This window comes from Rissa tridactyla, chromosome 11, assembly GCF_028500815.1.
Source record: "Rissa tridactyla isolate bRisTri1 chromosome 11, bRisTri1.patW.cur.20221130, whole genome shotgun sequence".
Classification (NCBI taxonomy): Eukaryota; Metazoa; Chordata; class Aves; order Charadriiformes; family Laridae; genus Rissa; species Rissa tridactyla.
Window position 1 is genome coordinate 1517685 of NC_071476.1, and position 27896 is coordinate 1545580.

General features: G+C 42.5%; 1 protein-coding gene across 12 annotated transcripts in view; it reads left to right on the plus strand.

Moving 5' to 3' along the window:
- EBF1 (EBF transcription factor 1) overlaps nucleotides 1-27896 on the plus strand; it is a 298786-nt gene that overhangs the window by 170632 nt on the left and 100258 nt on the right. For all 12 annotated transcript variants that reach the window (XM_054217556.1, XM_054217563.1, XM_054217557.1 and 9 more), the window contains one exon: nucleotides 22526-22607. In XM_054217556.1, the coding sequence (XP_054073531.1) occupies nucleotides 22526-22607 (82 nt within the window). The remainder of the gene's footprint in view (nucleotides 1-22525; nucleotides 22608-27896) is intronic.

The following is a 27896-nucleotide window of genomic DNA, read 5'->3' on the forward strand; positions in this document are numbered from 1 at the left end:
GAGAAATTTTTGCAGTCGTAGAGCACTCCATGTGTTAGCATTTAGCTTTCCAATGCCACATTGTGCCTCTGATAGCATTTCTAAAAGGTAAACAGAAATGTCAAAATAATGAAAATAAAAGATTAGCCACTTTTCTTTTTTTAGTTAGAAATCAAATCTTTATTGCAAATTAATAGAAAGCCAGATCAAGTTCCAAAAGCTGCTTATTACACCAGTTGCCTGTTTTTTTTTTTTTTCCCCCCCTTCTTCTGAAGGCCTTTTTCAGACTTCACCAGACTTAGATTGTGAAATGTCTAAACAGACGTTCTAAACAGAAACCTGGGAGGTATAGAAAGTATGCCAAGAGCAAATTAGTTTACTTAGTTCATGACTTTAATACACCCTTGCAATTAGCAGAGTATTTCCTTTGGACTTGTGGTCTCAAGGTATGTGTTTCTGTTCATGATTTTTTCTTTTTTTTATTTGCTGCCTTTAAATGAGAAAAAACAAACTCCACGGTTCTGCTTTGCTTGGTCCATATGTACCAGGAGTTTGATCATGTTCAGGTTACAGTTTGTCTCACAACTCAGCATCTCCAAATGCATTGGCAGGTGAGAGAAAAAAGGCTGAGTTAGGAGGTGGTTGCAAACAAAGCAGAATTCGGCTGTAAAGCCGCCTGTGACACCTCTCCGCCAATACACCAGTTTCTCATGGGCGTACACACGGAGGGAGGTGTTGTTTTCCAGGTGGCTCTGCTGGAGAAAATGCACCTCTTTGCTGAGTAAGGTGTTATCATGGCGATAACGGTTGCTGAAGGCGCTGATCCCTTTAGAGGCTGCATCTTCCCCTACCGATACCCTAAACCATTCCAGCTCCCAGATGCTTTGTGCCTCTGCAATCTCCCTACTTCCTTGAACTAGCTTCACTTTCTTCTTGGTGCCAAACCTTCTAGAAACAGCTTCAGTTCAAACTGTATCTTCCAGAGCCGCCTGTAGGCTCCTTTTTTTCCTCCCTGGAAAACAACTGCAACCCACCTCGTAGCTGCCAAATTGGCACCCACAATTGCCGTATCTTGACCCAGCATGACACAGCCCCTCTCCCTCAGATACCAAACCTGCCCACAAACCCCCCACAATGGCAGCTTGACCCTGGCTGACACAATTGCCCCTTGTGTTTGCCAAACCCACAAAATTATAGGGGTCGTGCAGGAAAAGGCAGTGAGATGGGTGAGTTCGTGCTCTCTGTGCTGTCTGTGACACTGTGACCCTATTCATGGGCACATCTTTGCAGGAGAACTCGGCAGCCTGTCTGCAATGCATCGTTTTAAATTGTAGCCTTAAAAGATCCTTTTTTAGATGCAAATGAAAGACACAATTAGAGTTTGGAAAAAAATAAAAATAAAAAGAGGCAAAAATGTATTAAGATTAGTAAGAAACATCTGATGCTGCCTCCTTAGACACATCATTTTTCTGTTTTCAGTCTTAATCTTTAATTCTCAAGCACGCGTGTAGACTGCTGTGCACCCAAAAGGGTCTCGTACGTTATATTTGCACATGTGAAATCTTCAGGCTATTGAAGATCTGTTTATATTTGGCATAGAAGAGTTATCTGATGGTCACTCGGGTTCCACCCCAGTTTCTTTTAATAGCTGGTGGTGTTTCAACTGTGTATTTTAGTTTGACTAGTCAGAGAATGGGAGAAATTATACATTCTCATTTCAAAGAGGTGATCTGCAGACTAATCAAGACAGTGTTTATAACACATATGTTCTAAAATGTAAATTCATATAAATAAATGTATGTATATTTAGATATAGTATAAATAGATCTGTAGTGTGTGTGTGTCACATACGTGTCTTTGTGTCTGTGTGCATGGTATGCATGTAAAAGATTTATTATTTTTTTTTTGCTAGTGTTGTTAATTTACTGATGCGCCACTGAGCATCCTGGCTTGGGAGCAGGAATTGGGGATCTCTGCTCCGAGGCGTATTTCACTGCAGGCCCATTGGCTGCGCGCTGGGGCAGGACGCAGCGGTGCCATGCTCCTTACAGGGAGGTTTTCTCTGGGCTTGCTAATACAGGGAAATTTACTGGCATAATTATACCCGTATAATTATGCTGGAGTAGTTATACTGCTGTAACTCCCATGTGAATGCTCTTGTGCTGCAATAATAGTGCCCATATGGGAAGTTATACCAGTATATCTCTACTGGTAAATATCTCCGTGTAGGCAAGTTCTTCTTTAGGGCAGGTTTTGCAGACCAGTGTTCGGCACAGCCCTTGCAGGCCCTTATTTCGTACATCATAGTTTGCGTTTGTCAGCCACATTTTGTGCATAGTAAAAAGTTGTTTAGAATTCCTACCAGAATCTTTGGAAAGAAACAAACATTCTCCCTCACCAATATAACATTATTTTTTTTTTTCTACAGTCACTGTATTTATTTTTTTAATATCTTTTAATATATAAAAATACAGATGTAACTTCTGACTTTGGTGTTCAGGAAATTTCTTTTTAGATGTGCTAAGGATCAGATATAAGCCATGTCTGGAAGCAATACTTGGCCAACAGCTGAGTGTGTGTATGTGTGTGTGTTCGTCTATCCATGATTCATTCTGAGGGCTGTTTTAGCCTTCATAAAATATTCATGCTGGTTGTGCATGGTTCTATAATTGCCATCTCAGGCCTTGAATTATTTATAGGTTGTACTGTTCACATAGTCTCATTTACTGATAGAGCAGATAACACTATACAAGAGGATCCCAAACACTCTAATGCCTGTTACTTTGCATTAAGTAGTGGAATTATATTACTGTAGGTGTAAAATGCTAGCCTTTTTCTCCTCTCGCTTTAATATATCATTTTTGTATTTATAATATGCTAATTGTTGAGATGCTGTTAAGCCTCATAATTCCTGCCGAGTTTTGCAGAAATCAAGATGTGGTTGAAATGATTTAGCTCTTGATCCCAAAATGATTGTTCTAAATCCCCCCCCCTCCCTTCCCCCAGTTGTAAGACCCAGGATAATTTATTGAAGTGATGTATGAGTACACATGCATACCTGAGCTCCTTTGTTTTACACTATTGATCAGTTTGTGTATCTTAACTGCTAACAAACATTCAGAAGTCCAGCTAACGCAGACATTCACCAAGTGTATTTTCAAGTTCATTGTACTCGATTAAACACTGACTATGAATTCATCACAAGAAGTGATCTTATTTCCATCAAATTTCCTATTCATCTTTTCTGTGATTAATTCTGTCGGCTTTTCTGACCTACTTTTGACTTTAGTTTTTTTACTGAACATGTGGAATTGCATCAGTTTGGCTTGGACATACAATGCGCTATGAGTTTTCTTCGCCTGCTCAGTTTTTGGTTTATTTACTTCCTGAACCAAGTGCTAGTTCTAGGTGTAAAATGCAGCTGAGGTAGACTTTCCTTTTAATTTTTTAATCCTTCTGCTTTTCTAATTAAAATAGATAATTACTGGAGTTAGAAATTCAGTCACTAGCAGAGCCAGAGTACTACGCCACGCACTGGAATACCTTCCCTTCTTTTCCCAAAAAACTTTTGCATGGCCTCGTGCAGTCAGTTATTTTCCTCGCCTACGAAAAGAGAATATTGGCATTTCCTTATCTGGCATGATGGCTATAGGGGCCAAGTACATAAAGAATATTAGTTGTCCATCTGTATAATAAGGGAGCGCAATAGGAGCACACAGGAAAGGCAGACTGCTGAAGTCTGTGGTGGCACCGAAATAGCACAGGATCATAGAAAACACACCCAGCCAGGGCTTTTGTAGAGATGCTAGTTCATCCAGGCAGGTGGTAAGGAGAGCTGGTTAAAGCCCTTCATTTCAGTGCAGCTCATTTTGTTGCTCTCGCTGGGATTAGGAAGGACGTTCCTCCAGCTGAGCTTCTGCTCCCTTGGGGAGCCAGTTCCCAACCACCAGCACCAGCCTCGGCCCCAGCTGACGGGCTTGGGCTGCTCCCGTCCTCCCAGGCCACCTGGGCGTTCCCCAGCAGTGACCGTGCAGCAAAGGAGACCCTCAGCAAAGGAGACCCTCACTGTGGGATTCGGGCCCGTCCCTCTGCCTCTGGCGCCAGAGGACCGAGTCTTGTATTGGCGGTGCTTTGCTCCCGTCTTGGCTCTCCAGAGGTCTGAGTGATCTCTGGGGTTTCGGAAGGGAGAAGCCCGCCGGGTATGGTGCAAGGAGGAAAAGGTGGTGGCTTAGCAGCGATTACGGATGCAGCATCCCCGTTCAGGGGAAGTCTGAGAGCAGCAGGTAGCAGAAGAGGTGAAGATTTAAAATTTACCTCTCTCAAAGCAAAGTATGGATGAAGCCAAAAGGAACTGCCAGAAAAAAATAGAGCAAAAAGAAATGTTTCTGCAAAACAAACCATTTTGGTGAACAATAAATTCTTGAGAAAATATGCCTCTGCCTGAGCCCTTATTTTTCTTGATGATAAATCATTATAAAATAAACCTTGCGACATTCACCGTTCGATACAATGGGCTGAATTGAAAAGAGCTGTGTTCTTTTCTGTGTGATTTTGTGAGCCCTGTGAGTCCCTCAGAGAAGGAAACAATGTTATTGTCATGCAGATTTCTCTTCTTTTCTTCAAGATTTCAGAGATTCCATGAATCCCTTGCAACAGGGTAATTCTACTTTTTCCCTTCTTTTAAAGCTTCCTCCAGCAGTGCCGGTGTGGAGTGGTAGCTTTATTGCAAAGTCTCCACCTTTCTCATGGAGTTGTCTAAGTTTTCGGAGTTAAGCATGACTGCTGTGCCATGCGTATATTACTAAGCTTTCCTGTTAGCACTCAGCTCACTTTTTGCTTTTCTTCCTGCCCATTTAGAGTTTAATGTGTATGTAAGGGGAAAGAAAAAAAAAAAAAAAAAAAAAGATCTTTGTTCTTCTATATTGTGTGTTTTGCAGTAGTACTTGGAGGCCTCCAGCAGGTCAGGTTTCTATACAAATAATATAGCATTGCCCCACAAGATTTGTGATTGAAACAACTAAAGATGGTAAATGAATGACAGGACACTGAGGAGGAGGAGACTGAAAAAAAAGTGACGGGTCGTGCCATACAGCTGACTGCTCAAACAGTTTGGTTTTGGTCAGAAATAAGGGTCTCAACTTCCACTTGCCTAGGTGTTGTCACAGAGTTATTCGGAGGGAGCATTTGCATCGTATCATTTCTTGGTTAGGTGCTGAAAATACAATATCGCGTTTAGGGAAAATGAGACCCATTTTAATAGCCAATTACCAAACAAGTTTTCTTTAGTGAAATTGTTAAAATAATTAATATCTTGGGGGTCTTGTTTTTCCCCCTTTCCCTGTTTTCTCTGGTAAGAGGTCTCTGTATTGCTTGGCTGGAATGTGGTCCTGGGTTTTCAGGGTCTTTATTACCTTTAACATCGTGCAAATGGCAGACTGCTGGGACACGGAGGCATCACTTAGCTTTAATTGGTCAACTAGCCTTTGCTGTTACGCACCGCACGCTGCCGCGCCGCGGCTGACCTCAGGCTGTACTCCGAAACAGTTTCCTTCAGCTCGGGGTAGCGCCCAATTACACAGAGTGCCGGAGCAGCGATGCTCGAGCTTTTCGACAGAATTTTACCATATCTATTAGTCTAAAGGTATGAAGTGTCAAAAAATCTCCCGTACACGACCTAGAAAAACAAATTGGTAAGTGTGCTTCTTTCACTGATACTGCCTGTACTGAATAATTTTCATAGAGACATTTAAAAAAAAAAAGTCTATGAAATCCTACATCGTTTCCCCCTTTATATATCAGAAGTCTTTAAAAATATCTAAGATTTTTTTTTATGCCAACAATACATGAGAGAATCCTAGATGTGTGTGACACCTTTTAGAAAGTGTCTTTGTCTTTATCTATCCTTACAGTACCTGTGTGCTAGGGAAGTGTCATGATCCCTATTTTAAGGATGGGAAAAGAAGACAGAGAGAGATTTAAAGCTAGACTTTTAAAGGTGTTTTGACTTCTAAAGATGCAGTAAAATGTGCAGTAGGACTTTCAAGAGGGCTTAATTGCATCTTTAACAGCCTTAAAAGCGACTTGGCGGCTTACAAAGTATACCAAGCAGAGACACGAATCTAGGTCTTCTGTGTTCTGGTCTAGTACCTCAACCATTGGATGGCCCTTCCAGGGTGGATTGATGTTGGAAAATAAGTGCGACTTTTTGCCGCACTGTTGTTCAGTGTTGCTGTTTCAAGAGGACCAGGAAGCACTGAGTCACGGTTGCTGACATTAAGTGAAGAGCAAACCTTTGTCGGTGGTTGAAACCTAAAGTGTTTTGAACGCTGTTTAAGTATATACATTTCAGAGACAGTATTTATAGAAAGGCTAATATCTACCATTCTGTAAGAAGGCATCTTTCAAGGGGGTATTTGCACAACTTAGACCTGGAACACAGTGGAAAAGCCCAAATCGGGAAGCTAGCCACACTCCACAGAGGTTATGGAAAGACAAACTTTTTCCAAAGACAATTCAGAGCACTTGGTCTGGGCTCCTGCCCGGTGCTGGCCTCTGGAGAAGCTCATCTCTCTCTGCACTGCCTGGGCAGAAGCTTGGGAAGGTCTCCCGGCCCCGGCTGGCAGAGGGGATCTTGGCGGTGTCAGCACCGCTCCGTGTGGTTTTTGCTGTTTGCTCGTAAGAGGTGAGTTTAAATCTTGGTACCGGAGGCTGGTCCCAAGCTCAGTGCGATGCAGCTGTGCAGGGATTCCCACGGTGCAGTGCTGCTAAAAGTGCAATGCTCCCCCAGAGCCGGGCTTGGCTTTGGTGGCTTGAGCCCCAGGGGTCACACGGCAAATGTCTGTGGGGTGTTTGCTAGACCTATGCAGGAAACCTTTCTCCAGGTCCAGAGGCCTTTCGAGAGTTTTCTGGTTTGAAACTAGGATTATAAAAAACCCCACAACCAACCAAAAACCACAGCCAGAATCACCATGCTATGTGTGAGTCAGTGGTCCAAGACAAAAGGGAAATTTGTGAGTAAAAATGCTATCATTTCCCTGTCAACCTTTTAAATGTATTTCTAAGTTTTTTGGGTTTTTTAAATTTGGTTAAAATTTGCAAGCAAGATTTGTGTTTTACTAGGAAAGGATGCGTTTCATTTATAAACTATCTGAAGATGACGGTTTGACACACTGGAGGTTTTCCTCTGAACATTTTTTTCATACTGGCTGATCCTCAGACATGACTCTTTCCCACAAAAGTTTCTTTTTTACAGACTGTCATTTCCCAACAGAGGCCAAAAAAGTACCCAGAAAATTCCCAGGCAGATGTATTGCTCCCGGCCTGGCTGGGGGCTCATCACCAATGCATTCACCTCTCAGTTAAACTTTGTGAATTATTGTGGGTATTCAAATACGTTTAGTTTCATAAGGGATCTGTTGCTGTAGCACAGGATACGTCAGTGACGTAGAAGAGAGCAGAAGGGTAAAACGGGCATTACCATTGGGAAAGCTTTATTACAAAGGCAAAGCTGGTGTCCTGGCCCGTGATTTGGTAAGATGTGGCTTTCCTAGGGAGTAGGAGCTTGGCTCTCAGAGGGCCTTTCCTTATCTGTCATCTTTCTCTGCTGCTGACGAACCAGTTGAGCTCTGTAAAAGCTGCTTCCAGTGACAACTTCCCTCCTGGCCACATTGTGCCTTTGCAACATGCAGTTTTATTACTGCATATAGTGCTTAATGCACCCGTATGTAGATCCGGATGTCTTTCATCAATCCTGAACCTGCCACAGCTGTAACCAAACTAACCAAAAAGGCGCCAGCATCTTCCCCGTTACTTTCCAATGCCTACACTTCTTGCAGGAAAATAGGGAGAAGCATGTTAAAAGGTACATGGATATCACATGTACACTTTTTCTTCATGTACTGCGTGCTCGTATGATCTTAAGTTATGTATTATTCATGCTTTTAAAAAAATACCAGTTTTGCTCAAGAAAAAGAAGAGAAACTATTGGTGCCGTGCCAGTCATCTGCAGTTTAGCATCACATTTTGCAATACAAGTCTACAGTGTTTCATTTCTGTTTCAGGCTGTGGTTGGCTATGGAAGCACTAGGCATGGAAATATTACAGGTGTTCACACTAATTGTAAATCCGTCTTGGCCCCACGTGTATGTAGGATTGTTCTATGAACTTGGCTTAAACTAGTGCAAGTGAAATGGTAACGTGATACGTGCAGTGTTTGTGGGTTTGGTGTACTTGAAGATTTGTATACACATTTCTATAATACTGTACAGTAGCTAGTGTACCCGTATATGCAGGTGTGAATAGATATGTGCTGATAAAATACAATGACCAAACTGAAAAATATTCTGCATCTCAATGTATGAAACGGACCTATAAAAACGTATGCAGGTGCACATTCTTTGTATTATATGCGACTTCCGTATACAGTACGTGGGTACATGCGTGCACACACGTGTGCCTGTGTGGGTACGTGTATCTGTGTTCCCCACACCGCGGTCCCCAGTCTGTAGTTTATAGTTTGGAGAGACATCATCCTCCATCATTCGTCACTGCCGAGCTGCAGCAGACCAGGCCAGCACATCATTTGTTAACAGCGACAAAGCCGCACTCATAAACGCCGACATGTTACATTAATTTATAGGCACTGAGTGACTTATTAAATGTGACGTGTGAAATATAACAGGGCCCGGTATGGATGATTAGGTTTTGGGCTTTGAATTGTTGACAAGGCAGGGGTAATGAATTGCGGGACACAAGCTAGTATGTTTCCCCCTCATTAGTCAGTATTAGCTGCATTAATAGTAATAATTGGATATATTCATCATTTAAAATGTTTTAATAAATGTTTGGACAGCACCTGATCTAGGCTGTCAAATATTAGACTGGAAGGTTCGTGATGGGAGAAAAATTACGCCATTCCTTCTGCAGAGATTTATACAGCCTAAGGGGTGCCATTTGCCAGTGTCCTTTAAGAAGTAATGGGTGGAGATCGTTTGGAAAAAGACAGTGCAATAAGAGAGAAACCGGCCTCTCACATTTCAGGAAGATGTTTCCATGTTATTGCAGAGAATTGTTGGTCCTGAGGTCAAGTCTCCAAGATGGGGTCTGAACTGGTTATTTCTGGTGAGGTGCCAACCCCAAATTAGAACTTCACAAAAGGTGCGTGTGTTTCAGTCTTCTACAACTGCAGACTGAATGCTGCCCAGAGCTCAGGAACTTTCCAATTTGGGGTTTTGGCTTGCAGTCATCAGTACTTTGAACTATTAACATATTTAAAATTCCAGAAAATTTTCTGCCTGAACATCTTAAAAGCACGATTCTTTATGGGATGAAGGCAAGGCATTTCGGCGGGTGTTCTGCCAGCTCCAGTTTCATTCTTGGTTTCCATATCTCAAATGCATTGTTGCCTGCAATTCAATACAATGATTCCTCTGATTAAAGAAAAAACAACTTTTAGAAGTTTTGTTTCGTTATTTTGTAATCTTTAGAAGTGGAATTTAAAAAATAACCCAGAACTGTTACCAAGGAATGCAGGCTGTATTAGCCTCTTGCTTTAAGAGAGACGTGTGGGTGAACACTAGAAAGTGCCTTCTAAATCATTGGGTGGGGATCAAGAAGAACGTGTCCAGTTGCAAAAAAATTATATCAGGTCAAAACTTGTGACACGTCACTTGGCTGTAACCCATTGTGTAATGAAACCCATTTTTTAAAAGCAACCTTCAGAATACACAAAAGCAAAAGCACATGGAGTTATTGGCACTGCATCAGTAGACTCACAATTTTTATTTTAAAAGAAGAGGCCTCTAAGGAAAAGCCTCGCTACTGTGGGAAGCAGTGTTTGGTGACTCAGTAGGAGGTATGCTTCCCTTTTAGATGCTACTGAAGAGGTGTCACACTAGGGATTACTGCGTTGCTGGAGGTACTGTCTTTCAGGAGAGACATAAAGTCAAGTGTCTGGCCACCTGTAGTCATAACAAGTCCCAAGACACTTACTGCAAGGATGAAAGTTTTCTCCTCAGTGTCCTTCCTAGTTCCAGCTAGCTGCTTGTACTGAGCACCAGGAGGCTTTTAGCTGAAGAGATCTTCATGCTCTCCTAAATACAGCGAGCCAAACCTGCCTCTTTATATCCACGACCTTACTCTGTGCAAAAAGCTGGTGGAGGACTTAAGAGATGCCAAGGCTAAGTCTGGCTGTAGGCAGGTAATGCTGCTGCAGCTCCAGGATGACAGAAAAGCTTCATTGCAGGGGCATAAACAGTGTAATAATTTTGCACTTGTCATAGTTATTCTGCGTGGTGGAAGAAAACTTTGCGGGTAGAAACTTTGTCATTCAGTTGTAATCAGAATAGAATAGAATAGAATAGGAGCATTTCAGTCGGAAGGGACCTACAACAATCATGTAGTCCAGCTGCCTGACCACTTCAGGGATGACCGAAAGTTAAAGCATGTTATTAAGGTCATTGTCCAAATGCCTTTTAAACACTGGCAGGCTTGGGGCATCAACCACCTCTCTGGGAAGCCTATTCCAGTGTTTGACCACCCTCTCAGTAAAGACATGCTTCCTAATGTCCAGTCTATAATTCATACTTCTGAACTTGGAGTAATGTTATTTCATTTAATAGACGCCAAAGTCGCATACAACTTGTTCAGATAATGTACGTTGAACTGTATTTTCCTCCTCATTTTGAATCAAGCCCTGAGTGTTATTTTGTCAGGATTGACTGTTAGTTGGTGGTTATTGTTGACAAGTTGATGTGAGAGTATTTCAGCATGTTGTCTAACACCTGTCTGCTCCTAAGTTTGTCATTAGAACTGTACGGTATTTCTTCAAACTCCCTCTTAATTTTTATTTGGAGATTAAACACGGATTTAAAACTCGATATTGTATGCTTAGCAAATGAGGTTCATCAGGCCTTCGGGCGTTTGGCTGTGTTTTTATTTCCTGTATTAGTTAACTCTGGGCCTGGAGTCTCAACTCACCAGAGACGATGAAAATTCATGTTTTCTCTAGGTTTATATTAGTATCTCTGAGATCAAACCCTGATCTTGTCATCTAGGTTCACATTGTTTAGCCAATCATCTTAAAGGATTTCAGACGTTTCATTAGTGATATGTATGTATTACAGAAAGGATAATGTGTTTCAGCATTTAAGTTAATTATTGTGCAATTGGGTCTTTAGTGGAACTTTGTCAGAGCTACAGAATCGAGTGAAAAAAGAATGTTTGGTATTCCGTACTCATGTAGAGTTCTTGATGATTTTAAGCTACTGTCTAGTTAGATTTTGGGTGAGATTTGTTAGTTATGTTTACATTAGCAAGGAGTTATTTCTTTTCCAGGGAGGTGCTAGAGGGGGCCAACTCTAAGTTTTTGCTGATCCTCTTTACTCTTTGCCAGTTACTGGTGCAATTGTTCTCAAAAGAACAATAGAACATAAAACAGAGTTAAAGAGTAAAAGTTTGTTAAGTTGCAAGCGCTTCCTAGTCTGTTGAATTAACTGTGACTTTCATTGGTATGATGTAGATGAACAAGAACTTCAACCTTTCTGCCCTGACTGTCTGGCAAGGTTACTTAACTGCTCATTGTAAACCTTTTTTCCATCACTGATGCTGTCCTCACTGCTGGTGATAGAGAAAAATAATAATTATGCAGTTCTTATATAGGACTCTGAAAATCCTCATGCTCTGTATTTTGTGGATATGAATCCCATTGATCACAGGTATCATCCCTGCTTCCTCGGGGAAAATGCATCTCAGTGACACAGCCAGACATCCAGAAATACCGGAGAGACCCCGATTCTTGACTGTGTTTTAACACCCATAGAAGTGTCTGTAGCTGCTATCAGAGGTCACCTTCTTTCTGAAGACAATAATGCGCATTGTTTCCTCCTCCCTTGTGTAGGGTATCTAACCCTGTGCCTCTGTCCTTACAGTGTCTTCAGCCTGTTGAACTCCATGCTAAATATGCTGTTTCTCATCATTCCAACCAACGAAGTACACAGTGGCATGAGCATAATATATTTTATTACAGCCAACTTATGTCCTTACTCACTCCGGTTTTAACACCAGCATCCTGAGTTGGGACATTTGGTTTTGTCCTTCAGCTTTGTTACCCTCACTGGATGGTTGCCTTCAAGGGCAGAACCTATAAAAATATTCTTGTTAGCTGCATCACCTTTCCGGATGGGTGCGAAAGATAACTTTGTAGCTCCAGGCTATAATGCCTTTTCCACGTCTCTCTGACACAGAAGAGGGCGTCAGCAAAAGTATTTTCTCTACGTGTTCAAGGCCCATTGCGTTAAGAGAAACTCTGAAGTATTTAATCCAAAACTTGTGATATAAGCAGATAGATATGATTTGATTCAACATGTCTGCTGCAGAGGTCATTGTTTCCAAGATTAATTAAGCTCTTTCAATGTCATGTTAAAGGTAGTGCACACATGCAATATTTATTGGTGACATCTCCAGCATTACATAGAGCATGATCCTCTCCACCGTCGCATCAAAAAGTCTCTTTGCCCCTTTCTCTTTCAGTCTTCCTCTTCTATGGTGACTTACAATGAATTTTACAGCGTCTGGGTTGCTTGCCCATACACACACAAAAAATTCTGCAGCATTTTATACGTACAGCCAGTTCAGCATCCCCTTCAAACACCCCTGGAATATCTTCTCTTGTGGAACCCACTGCACGCACAGCTCAAACAAAGTGCCTCCGCCTTTCCACAAAACAGCTCTTTGCTTCCTTCCAGCACTCAAAATAGCAGCTAATCCGCATCCCGTCCTCATTGCCAGAGCTCCCCGCTCAAAGGAAGCAAGGGCTTTATTCTGTTAAATATCACGAAACAATGGGAACCCCTGGATGGAATGTCCAGCTTGTGGGCAGGAGCCAAGGGCAGCGCTTGACTTTCTTCCACAGCATTTTTCTGCTTGGTCTTTTCTTGTATAAATACAAATATACATTTGCAGATATATATATATATATATTATCTTCTGGGCAGCTAATTCTAGTCTCACCCTTACGAGTTTCTTTAAAAGACTCCTTTTAATTGTTGGTTTTGTTTTGTGGTTTTTTTTTCCCAAGAGAACCAAAAAAGGTTGTAAAATCACATCCCCCAGCAGAACGTCTGTCAGATTGTCTTTTGTCACCGACTCTGACCGAGTTTCCAGTTTAGTTTTGTTTTTAAGTTATTAAAAATTAGCTTTTAGTAACTTTAAGTTACTGGGTTTTTTTTCTCCTCCACGTAAGGTCCTTCACTGCTGCTACTTTACTTTAGCAAACACTTCATTTGCTTTTTGAAGCATAAGCTGTCGTAGGAGGGGATGCAGTCAGTTTTTCACCATATTGACACTTCCCAAATATTTCTCTGTAATTACCCAGATGGGTTGGGTGAGGTAAGTCCCACTCATCCTCGTAGCAGGTCTGTGTGAACAGGAGATTTACAGTCGTGTTTCCAAGTTGGCCATCACGGTTGCAGTTCTCCTGAGGATTTAGTGATGCAGAAGCTGAGGGTGGGGTGTCATCCCAGCAGTAAATCCCGCAGTCCTGCAATGTCTGTCCTGCTGGCCGTGATCCCGAGGCAGCGGAGCAGCTGCAGCCCAGAGCCCCTGACGTGAACAGAGTCAGCATCTCATGGGCACGTGTGCTACGTTTGTGTTACGTTCTCTGGGGCTGGAAACTCCTTGGATTGTATATTTTTAGTGATTTTGAGACACGAATGAACTCAATAATCACTTTTTTCATTTCTTATGTGCTTCAGATTCATTATGGGCATTTTGTAAATAAGAGATCAAACAGCGTCTTTCCTTGTCATTTCCCTCTCTTTAGGCCATCAGTCTGTACATAAATCTGGTCAAAAATCATTTCCATGTCAGTCTGAGCAGACCTCCTGGCATTTTTTAAGATTAAACATCTTCCACTTTAAAGGAAAAAAAAAAAAAAATCTCGAGAAGAAAATGGAGCAGGTACTGAGCCAGGTCTTGGGAGGGAACACCACTGCAACATAATGCCTACGCCGAGCCTGACCATTCAAGAATACATCCGTTCAGATGGATTTTGTGTCCTCCACCTCTGTTTGTGCAGAAACTTCTCCCAGTGCTTTAGAAGCTCAGTCTCTGGCCAGAGGGTGTACTGCGCACACGGCCTTCGAACCTCTGGGTTTCAGGTTGGGATGATGGCACTGGTGCATCGATGTGATTTAAGGATATTATTGGTATCAGGTTATTTGGGGAATCATTAATTATTGTATAATAACCTGCAGGTAGATTGCACGCAATTTTACATGTAGGGGGTTTACACATGCCTGATCCAGGGAAAGGTGGGAAACGTGTTTCCCACACATGAAATATTTACCACGTGAATCTATAACTTTCTCAGTGAGCTGATGAAAGAAATATGTCATCAGCACCCTCAGCTCAGGGTGACGAGTTTTAGGGTCCCATGCCTACTGTGAGGAAAACAACTTCAGACGACTGGATTAACACGGCTCTCTGACATACTATGGCTTTGATACTGCTGATGCTTTTTGGTCACCGTGCTAGAGTTACAGTAGTTTACCTTGAGGTAGCGGCAACCAAATGCTGGTATCATGTTACAACAACAGTAATGCTGTTATCTGTCATCGCTTACACTGAACAGAGGTTCTTTTAGCAGAAGTATGACTCTGGGAGGGCTGCTAATTCAATGGCATTGTGTGAACTATGACAGACCGCGGAGCTGGTTTATATTTTTTTCCAGTGACTGAAGACTAGCATCTTCAGTAAAAATTAAAAATAGTTAACTCACTTTTTATATTTGAGGAGTGAAACAGGAGTGAAATGAGGAAAGAGTGAAGGGAAGAGTGGTTAAACTGAAACGAATTGATGGAATATTGGTTCTTTTACTAAATAAGGATAAATTCGGTTGGTTATGTGACTGTACTCCCTTGATAATAAAGTACTCTAATGCCGGAAAGTCCGTCACAATTTCAGCTAAAGCAGCTAAAGCCCATCAGCTCGTAAAGAATAGTCTATGGTTTGAAGCAAGGCAGAGCTTGGGAGGCTCCTGTGCTGTGTGAGCCAACAACCGGGGCTGCGCGTGGGGCACGGGCACGCCAGCGCTTAGCGCTCGGTGCTCGTTGTGTCAACATAACGTAACGGGTGTCTGTGTGTTCGGTTATCTTGCATCCAGCGGTCATAAACCAAATACACTGCGTGTGCTCTGTAGGCAGATGGCAGAAACTCCTTCCAACTTTTTTTATGTGATAGGAAGGTAGCTGCGGTTCAAATTTAATAAAAATTTTAGATAATGGAGCTGGGCACAAGTAAAGCGATATAAGAAAATTCAGATTTTTCACTACTTTAAGAAAAAAAAAATATTAAAAAGTCAGACCTGGGGGCAAAATTAAATTACAGAAAACTGAGCACTCCAGCCTGCCTCTGGACTGTTTTTAATTCTGGTTTGTGATGTTGTTTTTTGGTGGTGTTATCTCTTTCTTTTCTTATTAAAAGTCTGCGAGAAGAAACCAAAACAGTCTCTCTGGGATTTTAACTCACTCATGGGAGAAAATGCCAAACACACTTTCCCAAACTACTCTAAATTTGTCTGATGCATTATAACTCAGTATCAGAGAGCTAGAGAAGTCCAGAAGATGCAAGATGAAAAATTGATATGCTGTGCTTCACTGTGCAGAACACACAGAGCCGAGGAAAAGAGACTGGGAACACTTGGTGAAGCGAGCAAGGAGTAATCTAAGGCTGTTTTGGGCAGTCCTACCTTCACGTTTGGTGATTATGTGGGTGCCTCCTCAGCTAATTGCTGTGCTGAGCTGAACATTTACTGCGTTGGTAACAGCAGACCCTGGCAACGCTAGCTGCAGCAGCCAGAGCAAGTTCACAAAAATAATGTAGACTATTCTGTTTCTGTCATTATGGCATTGCCCGAAGAGTCTCAGTCAACAGACTCGGACTGCTTGAGGCTCATCCTCCGTGTCGTATTGCCTTTCTTGGCCCTTCTCTGCAGTTCAGGAGGAAGATACATATTTTCTAGTGAAATAAATAATTTTCCAGGCTTTTGGTTTTGGCTTTTTTTTTTTTTTTGGTTTTAACCCAGTGAATTGTTTAGCATTCCATAAATGCAAAACATAGGTCTGATTCTGCTTCCATTTTAAATCAGTGAGAACACTGAAGCCAGGGAGAACAGGTTTGGGGTTGGTTTTTTTTTTTTCTTAATTGGGATATTTGACAACTCGGGAAGGTTATGTTTAGAACGGAGTTAGATGGCTGTATCTGGTGTTTAATTTCTCTTCTGCAGAATAAATTTCCTGTTGTAAAAATGCCACAAAAGGTAGCTACTGCTGTTTATTGACTAAAGAGCCAAGTAAAATCCAGCTGTGAACATGTGGGTAATAGGAGGTTTTCCCCATGCCTATATTTGATTTCCATGCGCAGCCTCATGCTGGTAAATATCAGTGCAAGTCTCAATTTTTCTTTTGTGAATAGAGTACCTGACATGACCTGTTAGTTGTATGTGAAAAGGTCTGCAAGGAAAAAACCCAAACCAAAACAAAAAATAAAACATTGCAACAATAAGCTTGTTAGTAAATGGGAACCTACATGCCTTAAATGCCAAGGAATTTTTTCCCTTCATTTTTCCGTAGCTTTTAGTAGAGCTGGGTTGAGCTCAGATTTTCTATAGTGTAGGGAATATCGCTATTTTAACAATTTTTCTCTGGCAAAGTGGAATAAAAAAGCGCTCCCTTCAAGTAAAACTTAAAAACGTTGGAAAATTAAAGAAACTATTGGTCAAAAAAAAAAAAGTTTTATTTTATCTTAATTTTTAAAAAGAAGTTGGGAATTTTCCATTGTACAATAGGAGTTTTGATTGGAAGAGTCATCTTGAAAGGGAAAAAAAATTAGCTTTGTCCTTCTGAAATTTCTAAAGGACCATTTCTACATTTTTATTATTTATTTTTCCAAATGAAATTGCATTAAACAATGCATTTTCTCTATACTTTTATTTTAATGGCAAATAACTAGATCTGGTTACCAGTAGGTGCAGGAGAAGTTACCGATTGAGAGGCAGAGAAGTGTGTGGAAAGTGCACAGAGAGCCCAGGAGCAGCGAGTGAAAGAGTGTTTGCCTCCTGGTGACCTCTGGGCTCGCCCCTCTACTGGCTTCAGTACTTCGTGGTGTGCCAGCGCTCACCGGAAATAAAACACCCATCAGATACTGCGTGAGACAACCGTATTTGCAGTATCACATCCCCGGCATCCTCTTTTGTGGAGAGGACGGCCAAAGCAAGGGGACGGGCTGACAGCAGAGCTGGTTCTGCGAGGTCCTGAAGTACGTGAGTAATACCTTTGTCTCCATCGGTACTGCTTGTGTATTTAAATTTATGCACATATTTAGTACTCTGCTGAATTGGTATGTCGTACAGAATGGGTGTGCAATCCTTTTATCTGATGGACGGTTGCTAATTATTGCACTGGCCCGTGTGTTTTGGTTTTACTAATTTTGCAAACCCACGTATGCTTACTGCTGTGTTTCATCCAGGAGTCTAAAGTTGTCGTCTTCTATCAAACGCATTTATACCTCAGAAAAGGTGCTTTTTGTCAATTTTGTTTGCCCTAGCCAGGCTTAAATTGTATAACCGGCACTCACTTTCTGGGTAGCCACTGGTCTGGCTGACCTTGGCAGCACGACAGCTGTCGTATTTTCACATGGATGAACTGTTCTGGAACAACTTCTCCAATGTATCGGGAACAAACAAGCTTTTCTTCAGCATCAGGAATGCAGCAGGTCTTCTTTCCAACTATTTTTTTCTCCTTCCACAGACATATTTATTGTGGCAATGGCAAGAAAATCCTACTGCTAAGCCTTCGTGTTTGAGTTCCTTTAAATTTCCTTCAGGGGAGTGACAGAAAAGTCAACCTAGATCATGTCAGAGCTTGCTTTCTTTAATTTACTTCTTGGGTTTTTTTTAATAAACATGGATATTAATTTGTAGTGGCAAGAAAAATAGGAGGGCAAAATCCTTTAACATCTTTATTGTTAGCTTTCCATTTCTGCTGTATTTATTTAATTTAAATCACTGTGGTAGTTAGCCGTGGCAAAGAGCGTGGTGCTGCTGGGGAGGGTATTGCACAAACTCAAGGGGTTTGCTGTGCGATGGACGAGATGGCGAGCAATAAATGGCAGGGAGTACTTTATACAAGTGGAGTGACGTCCGTGTGGTAGCGTGCTTGCTAGATCCTTCAGCTGAACAAGGGAATCGGGGGATGGAAGGAGCGGGAGCGAGGAGGGAGCTGGTGTCAGGACTCAGCAGTAGTGACGTGGGAAGGCAGCAGGGACAACCAGGGAGCTCAGACTGGGCTGGGCTAAGAGTCCCTCACTAGCCGAAGGCGGAGGGTAATGGTGAAAGCACAGTTCTGCTGACACCAAAACTTTTTGGGGAATGCAGCAGTTCTGTTAGAAAAAAAAATTCTTCATCTCCAAAAAGGAATTTTCTATCAAGTTATGAGAGAAGAGAACGCTCCCGAAAGAGCCAATAACCCATTTGTTAGAGCTTCTACCTGGCAGATGGAAGTTCAAGTTAATTTTGGGCCTGATTCAGACTGGAGGTTTGTACTTAACTGATGGTTATATTTCTGCCTTGCTCCTTGCAGTTACTGAGAGATTTGTAGCAGTACGGTGCCATGGCATGGAGTCACTGCTCATCAACTTCGCTCCGTGAGCAGTTTTTGCAGCCTGCACTGAGCTGCATCTTATCACGCCTACGCGTAATCTAAAATTACCTGGGTTTCCCCCAAACTTCAGTCCCATACCCTCCAACCATGTCTCTGTCAGATACGAGGTGAAGCAAGGAGTTCTTTGATTTAATAGCTATGTTAAGTCAGTAAATCCAGGTGCTTTGTAAAAGTTCGCGTGTTTCTGGACCTGAGCTGACGCGCATGGAGCTGGCTTGTGTTTCTCTGCTCCATATGCACCAATGGTCTTCACACCAGGGATGTGAATAGCTAGGAAGGGAGTCAGAAAATATATTTTGTTTGATTCATGCAAAGAAATAAACTTTCAATGGCAGCAATAAGTTTAATTGATGACTGAGTCTTGTGTGGCAGAAGCGCTGGTGTTCAGCAGTCACATAAGTTTGGAGAGAGAGTTAAAGTTGAAGATTTTATTGACACTCCTGTGTTTCGCAGATTTTTTTCATCTTGGGAATGAATTTCAGACCCTAGTGGTTAGTATTAGTGCTATATATCCTCTGTGGTTAGTATTAATGCTATACAGCCCTGCCAAACGGGGAGAGAGTTAGAACTGAAAAAAATAACCCACTGTGAAGAAGTTAGATGCAAACAAACAGGGGTGGATGTTTATGCTTACAAAGAGCTCAGCTCTGTTGGCACTTCTCCTGGACCAGTCCTGTCAATCTAAATCTGAAATATTTGCAGAGTGAGGTGTTGCTTAATGAGCAAGGCTGGCAGGACCAGGCTCAAGGTGAAGAAGGCACCTGGACGAGCGGTTTAAAGCAAGAAGCGAGAGACCGGGCAGAACCCCGTGAATCAAACTGCTCCGCTCTGCCCTTGTGCTAATCTCTTTGCATCCGCTTTTCTGCCAAAGTGGGGGGAGACCGTCAGCCGGCACATGCCGTGCCAGCTCGGGAGCTGCTCAGCCCTTGCCTAGACAAGTGTGGGATGCCTTCGCGTAGCCAGGGGGACTCTGGCTCTGGCGTGTTCCAAAACAAAGTGCAGCCTATAGTTTGTTTTGTCTTTCAGTGGAATAAAAACACGGCACTTGGCAGAACGCGTTCTGTAAACTGGCGACTTTTTACTTAAAATACAGTGAGTGGACTTGGATGTGTAAGCTTGGTGTCTTGAAAGTTCCTTGGAAAATACTGTTATTTTCTTAAGTTAATTTTTTTCTGGAGTTGATTTAATTCAAAGGAAGTTTTGTTTGCTTGCTTGCCTGAGGTTTTTTGGTAGGTTTAAATAGATGAGCTTCATTTCTTCTGCAGTTTATTTTGGTGAAACTTCTGTAGAATTTGGGGGAGATAGCACAGTGCAAATGGCGTTAGACTTCGAAATTTTGGTTTAGAGTTTGCAGACGCCAAAAGCCGACTCTTGCATTTCATAGTGATTTTACAAGCCTTTGGGCTGACAAGAGCTCAGACTTTGTAAGGGAAGGGAAGGCCCAGTGTTTCTCTGGAGAGCTTCACGAGGAGCTTTCCATCGCCTTTGGGGCCCTTGAGTCAACGCGCCGACCCCCATTGCCCAGCGCTCGTGCATGCTGTGCAAAGCCAGACGGACAAGACGCTTCCCACGTTTGCGTGGCTGATGCTGTCTTTCAGCGCCGTTACTTTTCACTATTCCGTGTCCCAGCTCCGCTCAGGGCTGAGGCGTTGCTCCAGGGCCGCGGCAGACCGGGTGGGCAGCTGCTGAGCTTGGCGCTTGGCGAAGCCGCCAAAAATCCCCCGGCAAACCCGGGGCAGCGCCGGCTTCTCCCCAAAGAGTAAGTGGCTCTGAGAGGCTTTGCCACATAAGGGCCTGTTCGCGGCTGTAGGCACCAGCTGACAGGGATGTCTTTGCCTCCCAACAGATGGCCGGGCTTTTTATTTCAGCAAGCAATCTCACGCGGAGGGGTGGTCTCTGGATCCTGCCAGCATTTCGCATGACAGGGCCAGCTTAGGGCAAGAGGGATCTGATGTCCGTGCCCTTCATAGCTCATGAGCTAAATGACGAGCCGTTGACAGGAAAGCCATCATCTGAAGTGTAAGATCCTGAACTCTCCTCGCTTTTCGTTTTTCTTTGGCGGAATTAATGCCCTATTTGCTTGTCTCTCAAAATCCATTCTGGCACGAGTACAAACCCTCGCCTGGTGGCAAGCAGTTGTCTGGATTCGAGATGCCAAGATTTGTGCTGACAGCTCCTTCTACACAATCTGAGTCAGGCTGTCACAGCTGGCCATTAGAGGCTTAAAAAGACACACGCACGTACAACAAATAGCACCAACTTTCCATTATTGAATATCAGAACCTGCTTGATGAGGAAATGTAATGGCTTACACCGCTTCTCAGTTTAGCGTAAACAAACACAGTGTCTCCAAACCCCTGCTCAAGTGTGGTGGTTGTTTATTCTATGTTGATTGCCTGCTCTTATTTGGGAGTGCAGGTCTAGAAGGGACATCCTGGGGTAGGAGATCCAGTCCTTGGTAATCCCAAACATCACGTTTTATAATCCTCCTCATTACCTTACTTTTCTTTAATGAAAACAGTCCTTTGTAGTTTCTGTTTGTCCTTGCAGCCATTTGCCTAGTAGGATTTTCTTGGCATGGAGGAACAAGCACCAAAACTTGCCTCGTTGAGGGGTGGTATCACAACTCGGTTGGGGCAAAGAATGCTGCTCATCAAAAAGGGTTTTTCTGAAGCTGTTTACGCTGCGGTTTTGCCTTTCTTGGTGGCAGTGAGTGCAAATTCTGCTGACCTAGCGTTGGGTTTGGGTGCTAAAAGATGGATGCTTGCAAAAGTTAACTTTCTGATTTAAAGCAAAACAAGATCAAACAGTTCCGCACCCAGCTTTCTCTGCATGGAGACAGGTCAGATTAGCTTCTGCTTAGTCAACTGATGGTTATTGCAAGTGTAACGCTGCTCTGCCTGGTTGCGCTAGGTTTTAAACTTGCTGTAGGATTAAATTTTGCACAGCTGAGCTTTAGTAGACCTTAGTCTGTAGTTTATTTTGGACAAAAGGTTGATAAACTTTGGCTCTCAGGGAGGAAGCCTGGAATCTGAGACCCACTATTATTCATTGACTTGTCTTTATGAGTTTACAGTCCACTGATGCATAACACTGAAGGAAATATTTTCAGTCAAATGTTTGCTTTTTTCTTTGGCTTTGTAAGATGCAGTGTCTTTTCTTAGATATATGTCAGGGTCATATAGCTACATCGGTGAACTGTATATGGTCAGGAAATAGACTGCATTGAAAATATTTCAATTTTCTGTGAAGTCAGTCTTTTAACTGAGACTTCCCCTCTTTTCCTCTCAGAGTTTTGGTCTCCCACTAACCACTATTTGAGCATTAATTTTATACACAAACTGGGTTTAATTGTGGAAGGGAGATTTCAACTGTGTGGAACATTTTCGGTATTTTTGTATTAAATCAAAATTTGCACGACAGCAAACTTGTAGAGCAAAACCCCGTTTATACGTAAGAGAATTTTCTTGGCTGGCATTTTTCCGTCCTCTTTTTGCTGTGCTGAAATACGTGTCTCTTACTTCCTCGCTGCTGTGGATGGCACGGTGGGGCTGGCCGTTAGGCACGATAGAGGGATTGACTCTGCAAACTTTCATGGCTCTGACACAACAGATCTATTAATTTACTGATTAAATGTTTAGGACATTCTTACGTGTTTTGCTTGATTGGGGCCCACGTAAGCTCTACTCTTTGGATGGTCAGTGGGATGATTCGTCTGAGTTGGGAATACAAATGTAAATATGGCTTTGTGGCACCAAACGTGCAGATATTACACAGTACTACTATGCACTGTTTATAAGATGTTAATGTCTGTTTCTCTTTCTCCACAGGTTCTTCTTGAAATTTTTCCTCAAATGTAACCAAAATTGCCTAAAAAATGCAGGAAACCCTCGAGACATGCGTCGATTCCAGGTCAGTCGGACACGCTTCCTCCTTTGAAAATCAGCAGCTGTTAGGGACAGAAGTACTTTGACCCAAACTAACCTAGTAATTCACTGGAAGATGCTAAAAACATAAGGTCACAGAATATTGCCCGAGGACTTCTTGTCACAGCAGAATTGACAGGAAGTAGTTGGGTTTTCTTGCTCTGGACAAGAGAACTCTTGAAGATAAAGTCACCTCCACGGGAAGTGAAAGCATGAAAAGGAAAAATCCAAATGACCGTACTGTTGTATTAGGTTATGGGGCTACCCCGCTGTGAGATACTCCCTTCTGCCGGGGGAACTATGTGCCTTCATGGAAACACTAAGCGAGAACCGTGTTTATTGGAAGGGGCAGAGGAGGGTATAAGAGCAATTAGTAAAATCAGGCTCGTGACTGCGCTTCAGCAGTTATTCTTCAGCAGTGTTAAAGACTGATAAACTTGCATCAATGGGATGGAGGTCCATCCCTGTAGTCAGCACTTGGAAAAAACTATCACTGGGTGTATATTTCTTGGGATGTTTTGGGCTGGTATTTCCCTGCTGTTGCAGCATGCGGCAGTGGGGCTTGGGAACTGTAGTATCAACACATCTTCAGGTGGCCACGGTCATTTTCTTATGCTACGCCTATGTCCACAACTACCTTTGCGATTAAGTACAGCACTGTCCCGTTGGAAGATGGTCTGCACTTGCCTTCCCCAGTGCTGTCAGCGGAGTGGTGTGGTGGCCATGCTGAGAAATAGTTGCTCCAAGCCCTTTATTGAAGACGCGGCCCTTTGACTGTGCCAATAATGCTTTACCTAAGTATGTGCTGAATAAAAATATGCGGTAGAGAGCCGAAGGACCTTCTCTTTTGATGGCAGGAGTGTATATGGTCCAGGGAGAAAACACGATAGAGTCTGTCAGCGGGGCTTTGCCTCCAGGTTCTGAGGAAGAAACAGGAGGGTTGTCCCATGGACTACATGGGTCTCTGGAGGAAGAACAACTCCAAAAGACGGCTGCTTTCTGCAGTAGCTGAGGACCCTGTTTTCTTCTTTTCCAGCATTGTCGCACTTAAGCAAAAGTGCTAAATGCTATGTAAATGGCAATATTATTTATATGTAGAACATATGTCTTTTGTTGAACTGCTTAATTGCAACAACGCTGGAAGGCAGAAGGGTGTTATTTGCCCCTCCAAGCATAGAAGTGCAGAAATGAGGAGATGTGGCCGCAGGGATTAAATTAATCAGTATAAGAGGTGGGATTAGCATGGCAGAGCCCTCGGCTTCTCACCCCACACGCCTCCCTCCGTCACATTTCTCCTGTGATTCAAGAGGGCATTATCACTGAAGGAGAAAGTGGAAAAAGGACTCTCACCAGCACAGGGATTTAGGCCAAGCAGTCACCCCTGGGGCCTGTCAGAGCTTGCTTCACAACATGTACACTCTGCTGGGTTTGTGCTCGTCCAGGCTCCGGGCTGATTTTCATATGGTAATGCCTTTGCGTGTTCTCTCAGAACAGCAATCAGGAGTCTGTGTCGGCGTGTAGGTAGGACATAGGAAAGGTTGTTGATCTCTTGACTTGTAAAGACATTCTGTCATACAAACCCAGCTTCACAGCAGTTGAGCTTTCCGTGTGTAAACAGAGACTGCTTAATTACACAGGTCATGTCAATTAGTGTGACCTTAGCATTTTCAAGAAATTAATCACTTTCAGCCAAGCGAACCACTTATACTATAATACTGGGTGGTATTGAAGCTTGCAGCGTTCTGTTAACTGCCCAGGCTTATTGTTTTACAGTAGCTGCTTTTGTTTCTTTTCTTTTTTTTATTTTTATTTTTTAATTTTGAGCTTGTTCCTCTTTTAGTAATAGACTTCTTGAAATAAACCAGCCAGACTCTACTGGGTCCAGGCTTCATTTATGATTTCTTAGGGTGAAAAGGACCGAGCATACACATAGTATCTCAACGATGCGACGCACCGAGATGTTTGAGACATTGTTTGTACAGGAACCACCTGAAATCTGGGCCCCTGTGAAGTCCGTGGAGGGTTTGCTGTCAGCTGCCTTTGAAATATTGCCAGTGACTTACAAGGTCTCTAATAGTTATGTCAAAGTTCTGCTTAAAAACCATGAGAGTAAAGTATTTCCAGATACTTTTAAAATAGTAGCATACTCTGTCCACAACAAAAAATGGAGACTTTCCCTTCCTTTACTTCATTCCCCGATCTGCGTTGGACTGTTAAGCTGCCCAGGGCTTTGTTCATCTTTTGGCTATGGTCTGTCATTCATCAGTCCCCAAAAGTTGCTAGGAGTTGCTAGAATGCAGATTATGGTTTTGGTGGGAGAAACAGCGAAGGACCAGGGACACGAGTCTTGCACTATCTAAGGACAGGTCCTGCAGAAAATTTCCTTTCTTAGTAGTTTGTTGTTGGGTTTTTTTCCTGCAGTGGGGATTTGTCTGATTATCATACAGTATAACACAGGTTAAGAAGGTACAGGGAAGAGGCAGCGTATATGTTGATTCAGGCGACCTGTGTGTGAAACTTCATTCAGACTCACATATAGAAATGAATTAGGAAGTTTTTTTCCAGAACATTGCGTGCAAATGAAATAGTGTGATAAGCCTAACATGAAAGCAGTTGTGGTCCTGGAAGGAAATAGGTTTCTCTGCATGTCTGGGATGTCCAGGCATGTGACAACTGAAGCGGCGTCAAGTGCCAGCAGAAGTGTGTGCTGGAGCAGCGCTGGCCCTGGCTGCGTTAGCCATGTCTCTATTAGCAGAGGGGGACAGTCGGAGAGAAGTCAAGTACTGTGCAGGGACTTGAGACAGCTAAGTGTTCAACTGTGCTACAGCCTCCCTGCTTGTCCTTAAGAAAATAATTTCATCCCTGTGTGTTTCATCAGCCCCATTTCACAGAACGTTTGGTGATATCAGGTATTGTCACCTTTGTCAGCCTTGCCTTTTTATGCCAGAAACCCCATGGAGCAGATGCTCAGTCTGGTTTTGCATTCTTCTTCCCAATAAGTCATCGGTCTTAGTGGGATGGGCTGTAGTGCTCCAATTAGTGGTAATAATAATAATAAGTAGATGGTATCATGGGTGAACTCTGCTCAGATTTTCTTTTTCAGCACTAAAAACTCATCCATACAAACTAAACAGTTTTGTATGTTATTGTAATTAATGAAACCCAGGTGCCCTAGTTATCTTGTTGTTCTTGTTTTCGCACAACTGCTTGCAAACTGACACATGTCAAGTTTTCATTTAGAGGAAACTTTTCATACTGAGTCACTGCATAAAACCCCAAACGCTCGTTTATTATGGAAACCTTGAAAGTCACTGAGAAATTGCCATGCTGTTTGATTCCGTTACCACAACCTCTTCCTCGGCCTGGGCTGCTCGTGTGCCTCCATGGGACGCTGCCACTCATGTTTGAATTGAAGCCACTTGTGTCTTATTGCAAATTTGCATAAGAGACAGAAATGATGCTTCATGAATCCCAGATAATGGAATTTGGACATGCAAGGCTCCATCCCCAGAGAAGGGAAAGGCAAAAAAAAAAAAAAAAAAAAAAGAGGCTGAAAAATAGCAGTGAGAGCTGTGGCCCAATTCAACAAGGTAATTAAGCGCCCGGCCTGTCCTTGAGCACGTGAGCAAAATTACTGAACATATTGTACTTACGTGCTTTAAGTTGGGCACCTTTTTAAGTGTCTTGTTAAATCGAGAGTGATTTTTAGTTACCAGAATAAAGAAGTCAACACATTGCAGGAAGAGGTCACCAAGTGGTGATGAAAATAAAGACGTTGCTCAAGCCATTTCTGCATTTTGCATAGCTTTCAAAGAGCAGCAAGCGCAGTAGTTACAGGTTTAACACTAACGACGCACTTCAAACCTGGAAATCATCTTAATCAGGTTTTCTCTGCCTTTGCCACTGGATATTGGGGACATCGCAAAAATATCAGATCCCTCACCATACATCAGAGAAAATGAAAAGCACAAGGAACATGCTATGTCTTAATCAGTTAGCAAAGCTTAATGGGCTGTGGTTAAAAATGAGGAGTCATGCAATGCTTAATTTTGATATATTAGGTGAGGTACTATAACAAATAAACAGGCCGAGTGCTAAACGTGGATAAATAGCTTGATCTCCAGGCTCCTGGTCTCTGAATATTTTTCTTTAAAGTAAGCTCCAGAGTATTAACAAACTGAACTATTTAATGGCAGGCAGAATAATTCACAGCCGTGATACGTTAATGCGGCTGATAGTGCCAACTTCATTGAAGAAAGTTGTAAACCGATGTGTTTCTTTCATACCTCTGTCTCCCCTGGTGTTGATACAGGATTTAAATTCAAAATCTATGAAGGGCTAAAGCTAAAGCTCAAAATCATTTTCCATGTTTGCCTGTCCCAAATTAAAACTGTGTTTTGTTGACAAAATTTGGAAAGGTTTGAGATTTGGCAGGCCTGGTTGTCCCTGTGCTTACATTAATGTGTCAGCACCTCATTAATCATTTATTAAACTGTAGCGTGCCTTTCCCTCTTGCTCCGGCCTGTGTTTTAGGATGCCTCAGTGCCCGTTCCACGTATACTTTGGCTCTCCCCTCCCCCTGATTTTACGATTTCTCCACAAATTAGTTTTAGCATGTGCTTTAGTTTGAACATATCCCAGACGTTTCAAAATCAAAATGAAGAGAGTGTAGTATTTTTTTAGATTAAAAAATATGAGTAGAACTTGTAAGTATGTAAGTGCTCTGCAGCAATCCAGGTATGTAACTGTGGCACACAATATTCAAGGTATATTTTTTCTCTGTTAATAATTAGGGGCATTAATATTTTGTTAGTGCAGTGTGTGTTCAGTATTCCTGTATTAATGAGATTTGCATTTAGAGAATTAAGCAGTAAGTGTGTGCTGCTTCTTACAGGTGCACTATGAATAATCATTTTTTTTTTCAGACAGATACATAAAGTAACCACTTTTTTTGTCTGCATTTCCTGAGACTGGAAACAGTTTCTCTTGGGGATTCCTTTTATAGTTCCTTCTGCTAACGACACCGAAGAACCACACCAATGTGGTCTCTCTGTAGTAAATCAAACTCTCTCTGTTCAGGAGGTCGGTAGGAAGACACTGTTAAGTAATTCGAAATAGGTTGCATCAACAGTTTTGGAAACCTGAGGTGGGGCGGGGGGGGAGGGAATTAAATGTAGATTTACTCACATAAAACTGACCTCAGTGGTATCGTTACCTGGAGTTCTTCCCTAGAAAGGTGCATGTATAAAGGCAGCTACTTACGTATACATTTTGC